The 12,188-nt window shown below is 37.1% G+C and overlaps 1 protein-coding gene across 7 annotated transcripts in view; it reads left to right on the top strand.

Moving 5' to 3' along the window:
* Positions 1-12,188, top strand: part of CCDC191 (coiled-coil domain containing 191) — a 101,277-nt gene that overhangs the window by 50,518 nt on the left and 38,571 nt on the right. For 3 of the 7 annotated variants that reach the window (XM_082394664.1, XM_082394663.1, XM_082394662.1), the window contains 3 exons: positions 1,038-1,284; positions 9,175-9,620; positions 10,419-10,531. In XM_082394664.1, coding sequence (XP_082250790.1) covers positions 1,038-1,284; positions 9,175-9,620; positions 10,419-10,531 — 806 coding nt within the window. Of the gene's footprint in view, positions 1-1,037; positions 1,285-4,908; positions 4,979-8,910; positions 8,970-9,174; positions 9,621-10,418; positions 10,546-12,188 lie in introns of all 7 variants that reach the window. The other 4 variants (XR_014245358.1, XM_082394665.1, XM_082394661.1 and 1 more) reach the window with 2 other exon arrangements.

Raw genomic sequence — 12,188 nt, 5'->3', positions numbered from 1 at the left:
AAATGGATAGGCAAATAGTGTTGTAGAGACCTTATTCCAGTCATCTTTACAAGATAAAATCACTTAGGTATCTAAACAATCTTAGATCTTAAACCTCGAAACTGACCCCAGTTGCGACCTAAGTTCCAAGCTCTACAGCTCACTTCTTCAGAGACAATAATCATCCACGTATAGATTGATCTCAGAAATCTCTACACTTGAATTCTCAACTGGCTACCACAAACATGTCTCCTAATGGAGAGTCCCTTTGGGAGGGGAATGTAGCTGGCAGTTCCCAACTCCACGCAGTCTCGTCCCCTAACATCATGAAGTTTCCAGGAATCAAAAGGAGCTCCTCCTTAGGAAGAGAGTGAACCAGACCCCCTACTAGACTGTGAGTGAGTTCTCTGAGAGCAAGTGCCTTGTGTATGCCTTTCACATGTTTCTAATGTTCAACAAGTGTCTTCACAAAGCAGTTCTTCATTCACTCAGTTTATGGCTTTGGTAAATGAGACCTCTATAGAGATCCTTTCCCTGACCAAGTCCTTCTTTCACAAGATCCACCCTCATAATTTCATGTTGATTTTTATAAGTCTTACACTTAATTATTGACAATTCACTTGTTAAGTTTCGTTCCTTTCTCTTTCTCCCAAACTTCTTGTCTTCCTTAGATTTGCAAGTATAGCTGAATATCTCCCTCATGTATGCATATTTTTTAAAAGCAGTTATCTGAATACCTATTCTTTCTGCTCCTTCCCCTCCAAAAGCTCTCAGAAACTATTTTATGGTAATCAAAAAATTTAATATGCCTTTGTGATGTGATAGAACAGAACAGTCACTCTTCTGAAGCAGTGCCTTGAGGTGCCAGTGACTTCTGTGAGCAGACCCTTTGCCTTGGGGAGCTTTATAAAATGATTCCTTTGAGCTTAAATAAAAGAATAAGCTGGAGCTAAAATGGAGCATTTCTGGGACTCCTTTGGACTTGTATTTCATTTATATTATCAACCAAGAAGCAGTAAATGGCTTCTTTTTTTTAATGGAAGTGCTTTGTTTCTTAGAAAACAACAACTGGCCACTGACTATAACCGGAAACAAGTCCTCCGACACCATTTTACAGAATGGCAGCATTGGCATCATGCAGAGATCCAAAAGAGAGAGCTGGCTGTTACAAAGGAGGAAACTAGGAAGAAAATGAATGAGCTGCTGAAGGCAGCATCACTAGGGAAACTCAGTGCAAACGTGTCATCAAGCATCAGTCTACCTGAGGAGGCAACAGCCATGGAGGATCCACCTAGAAATGGAGAGGTAAGTTGCTTTTCCTTTGCTTAGTCTTCCTGCTTTTGAGCTTTATACTTGTATAGCCTGGGGTATGTTAGCTGTTGTCAGGTTGCCTGGCCTGGGCTATCTAAAAGATGAGAGCTGCTACAGTGCACAAAGTTTACCTTTCAGTCAGTGTTGATTTTCTTGAACTGAATCTTCTTTTATAATCACATACAAACTGGTATAGTTGAAACTGGTAGAGACGTAATATAGACAGGGAATTTAAAACAACTAAGCGAAAGATTCTTTCAGGAACAGATATATAAAGCATTGTTTACAACTCTTGAACACCTCTTATTTAATTGTCAGGCATTTCCTTTCTAAATGAACTTGTGACTTATAAGAGGGGAATGTTTAAGTTTTTATTTTCCTAATAAGAAGAATCATATGTATTAATTGTAGCAATTTGGCAGGAGAAAATGACAGAGGAAAAAAAAATAGGCGATAATTCTATCATTTAGAGATAACCACCAATAAATAACATGTTGAAGTATAGTCATCTTGTCTTTTCTCTATTCAGGCATATGCAGATTTTTCTCTTTAATGTTGTATTTAGCTTTTAAATTTTCTTCAGTCAAGTCATTGAGGGTATCTAATCTGTCATAATACAGGAAAAGGAAGGCCATGTATTTTTCTTCCTTTTTTTTAATTGAAATACAGTTGATTTCCAATATTGTGTTTGTTTCAGGTATACAGCACAAGTGATTCAGTTATATATATATATATTTTTTCAGATTATTTTCCATTATAGGTTATTGCAGGATATTGCATATAGTTCCCTGTGCTGTAGTGTAAATCCTTGTTGCTTATCTGTTTTATATACAGTAATTTGTATCCATTAATCCCATACTCCTAATTTATCTCTCCCCCTTCCCTTTTCCCTTTGGTAACCATAAGTCTGTTTTCTATGTCTGTGACTCTATTTCAGTTTTGTATATACATTCATTTGTATTATTTTTTAGATTCCACGCATAAGTGATATCACATAATATTTGTCTTTCTCTGTTTGATTTACTTCAGTGAGTATGATATTATCTAGGCCCATCCATGTTGCTGCAAATGGCAATATTTCATTCTTTTTTTATGGCTGAGTAATAGTCCACTGTATATATATACACCACATCTTCTTAAACCAGTCGTCTGTTGATAGGCACTTGGGTTGTTTCCATATCTTGGCTATTGTAAATGGTACTGCTATGAACATTGAGGTGTATGTATCTTTTCAAATTAGAGTTTTCATTTTTTCTGGATGTATGCCCAGGAGTGGGATTGCTGGATCCATATGGTAGCTCTATTTTTATTTTTTTAAGGAATCTCCGTACTGCTTTCCATAGTGGATGCACCAATTTACATTCCCACTGACAGTGTACAAGGATTCCCTTTTCTTCACACCCTCTCCAGCATTTATTATTTGTGGACTTTTTGATGATAGCCACTCTGACCAGTGTGAGGTGATACCTCATTGTGGTTTTGATTTGCATTTCTCTAATAATTAGTGATGCTGAGCATCTTTTCATGTGCCTGTTGGCCATCTGTATGTCTTCTTTGGAGAAGTGTCTATTTAGGTCTTCTGCCCATTTTGTTTATTGGGTTGTTTGCTTTTTTGATATTGAGGTGTATGCATTGTTGTATATTTTGGATCTTAACCCCTTGTCAGTTGCATTGTTTGCAAATATTTTCTCCCATTCAGTGGGTTGTCTTTTCATTTTGTGGATGGTTTCCTTTGCTGTGCAAAAGCTTTTAAGTTTGATTAGGTTTATTTTTGCTTTTATTTCTTTTGCTTTGGGAGCCTGATCTAAGATAATATTGCTATGATTTATGTCTAAGAATGTTTTGCCTGTGTCCTCTTCTAGGAGTTTTATGATGTCATGTCTTATATTTAGGTCTTTAAACCATTTTGAGTTTATTTTTATATATGGTGTGAAGGAGTGTTCTAATTTTACTGATTTACATGAGGTTGTTCAGCTTTCCCAACACCACTTGCTGAAGAGACTTTTTTCTCCATTGTATATTCTTGCCTCTTTTGTCATAGATTAATTGACCGTAGGTGTGTGGGTTTATTTCTGGGCTCTCTATTCTGTTCTATTGATCTGTATGTCTGTTTTTGTGCCAATACCATGCTGTTTTGATTACTGTAGCTTTGTAGTATTGTCTGAAGTCTGGAAGTGTTATGCCTCCAGCTTTGTTTTTATTCTTCAGGACTGCTTTGGCAATTCTGGGTCTTTTGAGATTCCATATAAATTTTAGGATTATTTGTTATAGTTCTGTGGAAAATGTCATGAGTATTTTGATAGGGGTTGCATTTAATCTGTAGATAGCTTTGGGTAGTATGGCCATTTTAATAATATGAATTCTTCCAATTGAAGAGCATGGGATATCTTTCCATTTCTTTGAATCACCTTCAGTTTCCTTTATCAGTGTTTTGTAGTTTTCAGTGTATAGGTCTTTCACTTCCTTGGTTAAGTTTATTCCTAGGTTTCTTGGGGGTTTTTTGGACACAAATTTTATTTTATTTATTTATTTATTTATTTATTGAAGTATAGTTGATTTACAGTATTGTGCTAATATGATGTAATTTTAAATGGGATTTTCTTTTTTGCTTTCTCTTTCTGATATTTCATTGTTAGTATTAACAAATGCAACAGATTTATGTATGTTAATCTTGTATCCTGCTACCTTACTGAATTCCTTTTTTTTTTTTTTTTTGGCCGTACTGCATGGCATGCAGGATCTTAGTTCCCCGACCAGGGATCAAACCCATGCCCCCTGCAGTGGAAGCACAGAGTCTTAACTACTGGACCTCCAGGGAAGTCCCCTTACTGAATTCACTTGTTAGTTCTAATAGTTTTTGTGTGGAGTCTTTATGGTTCTCTGTATAGAGAATCATGTCATCTGCAAATAGTGACAGTTTTACCTCTTCTCTTCCAATTTGGATACCTTTTATTTCTCTTTCTTGTTGATTGCTGTGGCTTGGACTTCCAATGCTGTGTTGAATAGAAGTGGTGAGAGTGGGCATCCTTGTCTTGTTCCTGAATTTATTGGGAAGGCTTTCAGCTTTTCACCATTGAGTATTATATTGGCTATGGGTATATCATAAATGGCTTTTATTATGGTGAGATATGTTCCCTCTATACCCACTTTGTTGAGAATATATTTTTCTACTTAATAATAACGTAATCTGTTTTTGTAAAGTTATTTCTGCAATATAGTGAGAATTTTCTGTGTCACTAAATCTACTTCTGCAACAGTAATTCCCAACTGAGAGTATAACACAGAATCAGACCTACTAAATCAGAATTTGGTGTGGGGCACCATACTTTTTTTAAAGTTCCACAGGTGAACCTGATGAATAACTCCTGGTTAAGGACTGTCATTCTGTGCCATCTCCTTTAATGGCTGCATGAAATTCTATCATGAACCACGAGCTAGACTGTATACCTCCTTCTTTGTTGCTGGACATTTAAGTTGTTTCTGGTTTGCCACTATTATAAACAAAGCTTCAGTGAACAAGTAGCTAAGTCTTTGCACACATCCATAAGGCTTTACTTAGGATAAATACCTAAAAATAGAATGCATATTTTAAAGACTTTTACCAAATTGCCCTTCCAGGAAGGTTGTATCAAAGAAGTACCTGTTTTCCTGCCTGATAACATATTTATCATTTTGGCCAAGTTGACAGGTAAAATATTTTTTGTGTTACTATTGCTTCAACATTTGCATTTTTTTATTACTAGTGGGGTTAAACATTTTTTTATATTCACCATTTACATATATATATGTATCTGAAAATGGGTATAGAAAGATGAATAGTGATGCCTTTTATCCATTTTTATCCTTGAATATATATCTTTTTCTTGTTTATAGGAGCTCTTTATATTTTTAAGACTACTGATGCTTTTATTATTATATATTCTGCAGCTTTTTTTCATTTTTTTTAGTTGTCTTTTTGGTTTATTTATGGTGTTTGGTACTATATATAGTTAAGTTTTGTTTTGTTTTGTTTTTAATTATTTGTCTGTCATATTTGAATACAAATAATTTTCCTACTTGTACATTTTTTTTAATTTTTTTATTTTTTTAACATCTTTATTGGAGTATAATTGCTTTACAATGGTGTGTTAGCTTCTGCTTTATAACAAAGTGAATCACCTATACATATACATATAACCCCATAACTCCTCCCTCTTGCATCTCCCTCCCACCCTCCCTATCCCACCCCTCTAGGTGGTCACAAAGCACCGAGCTGATCTCCCTGTGCTATGCGGTTGCTTCCCACTAGCTATCTATTTTACATTTGGTAGTATATATAAGTCCATGCCACTCTCTCACTTTGGCCCAGCTTACCCTTCTCCCTCCCTGTGTCCTCAAGTCCATTCTCTACATCTGCATCTTTATTCCTGTCCTGCCCCTAGGTTCTTCAGAACCACTTTTTTTTTTTTTATTCCATATATATGTGTTAGCATATGGTATTTATTTTTCTCTTTCTGACTTACTTCACTCTGTATGGCAGTCTCTAGGTCCATCCACCTCATTACAAATAACTCAATTTCGTTTCTTTTTATGGCTGAGTAATATTCCATTGTATATATGTGCCACATCTTCTTTATCCATTCATCTGTCGATGGACACTTAGGTTGCTTCCATGTCCTGGCTATTGTAAATAGAGCTGCAATGAACATTGTGGTACATGACTCTTTTTGAATTATGGTTTTCTCAGGGTATATGCCCAGTAGTGGGATTGCTGGGTCATATGGTAGTTCTATTTTTAGTTTTTTAAGGAACCGCCATGCTGTTCTCCATAGTGGCTGTATCAATTTACATTCCCACCAACAGTGCAAGAGGGTTCCCTTTTCTCCACACCCTCTCCAGCACTTATTGCTTATAGATTTTTTGATGATGGCCATTCTGACTGGTGTGAGGTAATACCTCATTGTAGTTTTGATTTGCATTTCTCTAATGATTACTGATGTTGAGCATCCTTTCATGTGTTTGTTGGCAATCTGTATATCTGCTTTGGAGAAATGTCTATTTAGGTCTTCTGCCCATTTTTGGATTGGGTTGTTTGTTTTTTTGATATTGAACTGCATGAGCTGCTTGTGAATTTTGGAGATTAATCCTTTATCAGTTGCTTCATTTGCAAATATTTTCACCCATTCTGAGGGTTGTCTTTTCACCTTGTTTATGGTTTCCTTTGCTGTGCAAAAGCTTTTAAGTTTCATTAGGTCCCATTTGTTTGTTTTTGTTTTTATTTCCCTTTCTCTAGGAGGTGGGTCAAAAAGGATCTTGCTGTGATTTATGTCATAGAGTGTTCTGCCTGTGTTTTCCTCTAAGAGTTTTATAGTGTCTGGCCTTCCATTTAGGTCTTTAATCCATTTTGAGTTTATTTTTGTGTATGGTGTTAGGGAGTGTTCTAATTTCATTCTTTTACATTGTACATTTATTTTAAATTCTGTGTTCTAAGTACAGAATTAATAATCTGTAGGGAAACCTATGTAACTCATTTTCTTTTTTCTTAAGTTTTATTTTATATTGGAGTATCATTTATTAACAATGTTGTGTTAGTTTCAGGTGTACAGCAAAGTGATTCAGATATACTTATACATGTATTGATTCTTTTTCAAATTCTTTTCCCATTTAGGTTATTACAAAATATTGAGCAGAGTTCCCTGTGCTATGCAGTAGGTCTTTGTTGGTTATCTGTTTAAATATAGCAGTGTGTTCGTGTCAGTCTCAAACTCCCAATCTATCCTTCCCCCAACCCTTCCCCTGCCACCTTCTACGTAATGCCTTTAAGTATCAATACTTAACTCAAATGTGTGAAGTTAAATTGAGCACTTGGATGATTCCCAGCCTTGCTTTTTATTGTGATTATTGTTATTACTGCCAGCAAGTAGGCTGGTTTTAATTTAAGCTTAGTGTCTCAGCAAAGGGGGATCATGAGGATGCTTATTTGGTCCCTTCCCCTGGCAAATTATGTACCTTTATGTCAGTTAGATAATCTTGTTTCCATTGAGACCGAAGAGAATCTTATCGGTTCCACCCAATAGCTCTGTGGAACCTTTTACCTCACAAAGTTCCACTGTTATCTTCAAATGGAAAAAGTCAGCAGAAAGATTTTTGTTACCTGCATAAAACAGAAAAATTACTAAATGTATATATAATTTAGACTCAAGAGAAAAGTCTCCAGATCTCTGAAGTCAAGACAAAAGATTTTATCAAGAAAAGATAAAATTGTGAAAAATAGAGCAAATTAAAATAAAAGGCTATAATAGACTCTATAGGTTACTAGATAAATTCTGATCTTGTCCAGAGTATATAGTGTAACGTGAACAAATGACAATATAAAATCTATAGTTAGATGCTCATTAATTGTACAGTCACAGGAATGCATATACCACAAACCCATATCTTATACCTTGAAATTTTTTGAAATTATCAGTTAGCTAATAGGTGATTTTCCCTAATTGAGCCAGACTGTTCAGTCCTGTTCTATTAAGTACAATCTGTACCATTAAGATTTTCTTTCGTTCTCTTATTTTCACCTTAAAAAGTTACCATGATCCAAAAGAAATCTTGTTGCTGTACTCAAGGCTTTTACAGTCTTGCTGGGTTAATAATGTGTCATTACCACAAAGTTTAAAAGGGCCTAAAACACAAACCCTGCTTGACGCTAAATTGCTTAAGCAGGTGTTCTCATGAATAAATGTCCACTGACATTTCTGAAATAGAAGGCTATTTTTTAAAATATTTAACATTTCAGAGTTTCCATATATCACATCTTTCATTTTGGCTGAGTCTATGGAAAATATTTCCATCATTATGAAAAATATCTTTGAGTTCCCAAATATGGTGCCCTGTTAGAGCTAGAAGCTTCTAAGATAATAAGATAGTTCACAGTATTTTTCTCCTTACACCACTGCAGGTGACAGAATCAAAAACTGATCAGAGATTAGACCATGGAATCAAACTATTCTAGAAGAAACATTTTAACTGTGACATTATTTTAGCCAGGATACATTTTTCTGATTAAGAATTCTGCTTCTTTCCCATCTGTATAGAATTTGTAATTGAGTATGACACCTCAGTCTGTTAAATGAGATTTATGTGATAAAGCTTTGAAAACTATTAAGCCATATGCTAATACAAAATATTATTAGGTAGCATTATTCTTATATAATGCAGATATTTGCCCAGTGATTGTGGGCTTGCAAATATTCCCCATAAATAAATTGTTTGGGAATAGCTGGATTAAAGCTGTATGCTTTAATCTAGGCCTTGATCCTGAAATAGACAAATACCCTGTGATTAATTTACTGGTGGCAAGAGAGACATTGAAAGAGCTGTTATTAAAGAGCTATTGTTATTATTAAAGAGCTATTATTGATTTGTAAAGTTATTCCTTTGTTTTCAAACATTCTTGAGAAACAGTATATACTTTTCTCAATATTCACAATATTCACAACTTTTCACAATATTTTCAATTTCCTGCAAAATGCAGGGTCAATTCGTGCAGATTGAATTCCTGGAATATATATCTGGAGTAATCATGCCTAATTCACAAACGAACTATCCAAATTAGATATTTCTAAGAGCACATTTTTCTGATTACAGATATCCTGGCCATGGCAGTGGTTCGTGTGATTGTACCCACTCTCCCACCAGCTTCTGTGGTGAGCAGCAGGGCACATTCTAAGAGTGACTCACTGGGCTAAGGCTGGTGGCTTCTGAGATAGCCAGGCCAGGGGCACAGGGCAGCTCTGGCTGGGGTGCAGGGCAGTTGTGTCATTGAACAGAACAGTGCTGACCAGGTAGAGTTGGATCTCACCAGTACAGTCCTTTAAATAGCTGAGCTATCACACGTTCCTTCTCTCTCAGGTGGCTGCCGTCCCCGCTTTGTTGGAAAAGCCTCCCTCGGGGAGCAATGGTTATGTGCCCAGCCCCCACCTAGGAAGACCAACAAAGGACATCTTGCAGGTTCCCCTCCAGAATGTCCCTCTGGATACATCTGACACTAAACCGCACAAGGCCCTAGATGTTGAGCCCTCCCAACAGCCTGGCAACAAAGAGAAGCTCAGAATCAGCAGCCAGAAAGCAGAACCTATGTGCGTGGGTCATTTCCATAACCGCCACATCTTCCAGCAACAGCTGATTGAAAAGCAGAAGAAGAAACTTCAGGAACAGCAGAAAACAATTCTGGAGCTGAGGGAAAGCCAGCGGCTGGCAGAGGCTCGGCGGGCAGCAGGGCATGCCAACACACAGAGCTGCCTGCTGTCAAACCCCGGAGAAGATGAACGAAAAAGAACCTGCCAGGTGCTTCCAAAGTATGTCCATTGTATCAGAACGCTCTTTGGACTCTTTATTTGGGGTTTTTCACTTTGTGATCGAAAGGCTCCTGAACTTTACCCAGCGTCCGGACTGTACAATTACTCCTTTTCTTTTACTGTGCACTCGCAAAGCAGAGAAGCCCCGTGCATGGTGATTGGTATGTGACAGGTACCAAAACGTATTTAAGGCAAGTGGCTGCCTATAAGGATCCCGTTATATAGTTAGCATCTGTATGGTGGCTGCCTTTGTCTGAGGAGCTCTGTCACTGTACCAGTAAAAGAGAAAAATGCTTACTTGCTCTAACTCAATTTCTGGATTTCTGATTATGTTTAGGGCTGAGAACCAGGTCAGACAATATCAGGTCCAAATGGAGCAGCCCTTGGTTATGGCCAGTTACCTAGCTTAAGTCTGTAGTTGTTTGAGATAAAAGTAAACATCTTTGAGCCTAGAATTAGAGTCCAAATTTCTCAAAAGCTATTTAAGATGGCTTTAGACATGCTTGTGACATACTCAGTATGTGTGATAAATGGTAGGATAAGAAGTGGGTGATATGTATTGATTTGAAGCACTGGGATGGGAATCAGAGCGCCTGACTCACATTGTAGACTCAGGCCAATCACTCGACCTTTCCATGCCTCATTACACCAATTTATTGAAGGGGTATAGTAATACATAGTTATCTCAGAAAGTGAGGATTAATTAAAGTTTGTAAAAGGCGTTGAGTTCCTCAGGTGCAAGGGCTTTGAATGAAGCTGGTGATTGGTCTGAATTCTTGTCTTTTTTTTTTTCCGCAGTTCGCCTGTTGCTTCCCCTGGTACTGAAGGTAGTAGAAGTGACTCTCGAAGTTCTCTGTCTGGACCCAGAAGGAATCCAAGGCAGCTGATGGCACCCCATCCCATACTGAAAGGCAGGGCTGTCTTGGTGGGGCCTTGGTTGTGGTTATCTTTCCTCTTGGAGTAGAATGTGTTGGGACTGAATCCTGGCAACTCTTGGGTTTTGAGACTTGGCAGAACCTAGTCAAAGTCTAAGATGGGTAGACACATGAGAAGTGGATACACCAGAGAATGCCACAGCTTTTTTCCTACCCTTTTTGCCAAAGTTTCTGGTCTTCCTAGCCAATACAAAAACAAAAAACAAACAAACAAAACATTGCTGAAAGGTTTAAGCATTTTTCTGTAATTTGAGATTTGGATTATGATTTTAAAAATGGGACAATTACACAAATAAACAATTCCGAGTAGCTGCTAAGAATAAACCCTGATAAAGATCACCTATCACTGTACTTTGTTAACATTAAAATATTGATGAGTTTACAGCAATCCACATCAAGTTATTACATCATTTTATAATGGGTTGTGCCTTGATGATAGGCTTTTAGAATGAAATCCACAAACCAGACATTTAAAAAAAATTTTTTTTATTGGGGTATAGTTGTTTTACGATGTTGTATTAGTTTCTACTGTACAGCGGAGTGAAGTAGAGTTCCCTGTGCTATACAGCAGGTTCTTATTAGTTATCTATGTTATACATATTAGTGTGTACATGTCAATCCCAGTCTCCCAATTCATCCCACCCCCCGCCACTTTCCCCCCTTGGTGTCCATATGTTTGTTCCCTACATCTGTGTCTCTATTTCTGCCTCACAAACCGGTTCATCTATACCATTTTTCTAGATTCCACAAATATGCGTTGATATATGATATTTGTTTTTCTCTTTCTGACTTACTTCACTCTGTATGACAGTCTCTAGGTCCATCCACATCTCTACAAATCAAACCAGACATTTTAATAACATTCTTGATGTGCATAGAAATCATTATTTAAACCAAACCGTACCATGAGAATAGAAGTATTCCTTAGAACCCCCCTAGTGAATCTGCCAGTTGTTTTTACTCTGTACTTAGTCATGCACTGAACATATGTTTATATGAAGTGGTAGGCATTTTGACAATTACATTGTGGTTTGTAAATCTGATTTTTCATCTATGGTAAGATTGCTGCCCTAACAGGAAGTGATGTCACCTGAAGGACACTGTGCCTGAAGTCCATTGCTGTTAATGAAGAAATCAGCAATCTTTTACATTGACTCTCTTCCAGGTCAGCAGTTTATGCCCTCCTTGTCCACCAATGAGGATGCTCAGGAAATGCCCAGTTTGGTGTGATTATTTTTTAAAAATTATTATCCGATCAAAGACTTAGCATGTTTTGGAACACCTGGTTACTTTTCAAGTAGTCTTTAATGACTGGCTCTAGAAAAGATGGAAAAAGGGCATATTACCACAGACTCTGCCTCTCGGGGCTCTCTCACTTTAATCCTCTAGTCTATTTCTGCCTCCTTAAAGAGAGTCTCATTCCTGCCATCTGTGCCAACCCCACTATTCTTTTTCCAGCAAAGCAGACACTTAATATCTGTAAGAAATAGCCTGGTGAGTTTTTTGTTTATTAATTCTTGAAACTTGGACTTAAATTTTCTTCTCTGTAACATAGCACAAGGAACCGAAAGTAACCATTGGCTGACTTAGGTGAGCAGAACTTGATACTCTTCCCACCCACGCCCCCCTGCCT

The sequence above is a fragment of the Balaenoptera borealis genome (genome assembly GCF_965194805.1).
Source record: "Balaenoptera borealis genome assembly, chromosome: 5".
Lineage (NCBI taxonomy): Eukaryota > Metazoa > Chordata > Mammalia > Artiodactyla > Balaenopteridae > Balaenoptera > Balaenoptera borealis.
Note: the sequence above shows the minus strand (reverse complement) of the source record. Positions and strands in the feature narration are given on the sequence as shown.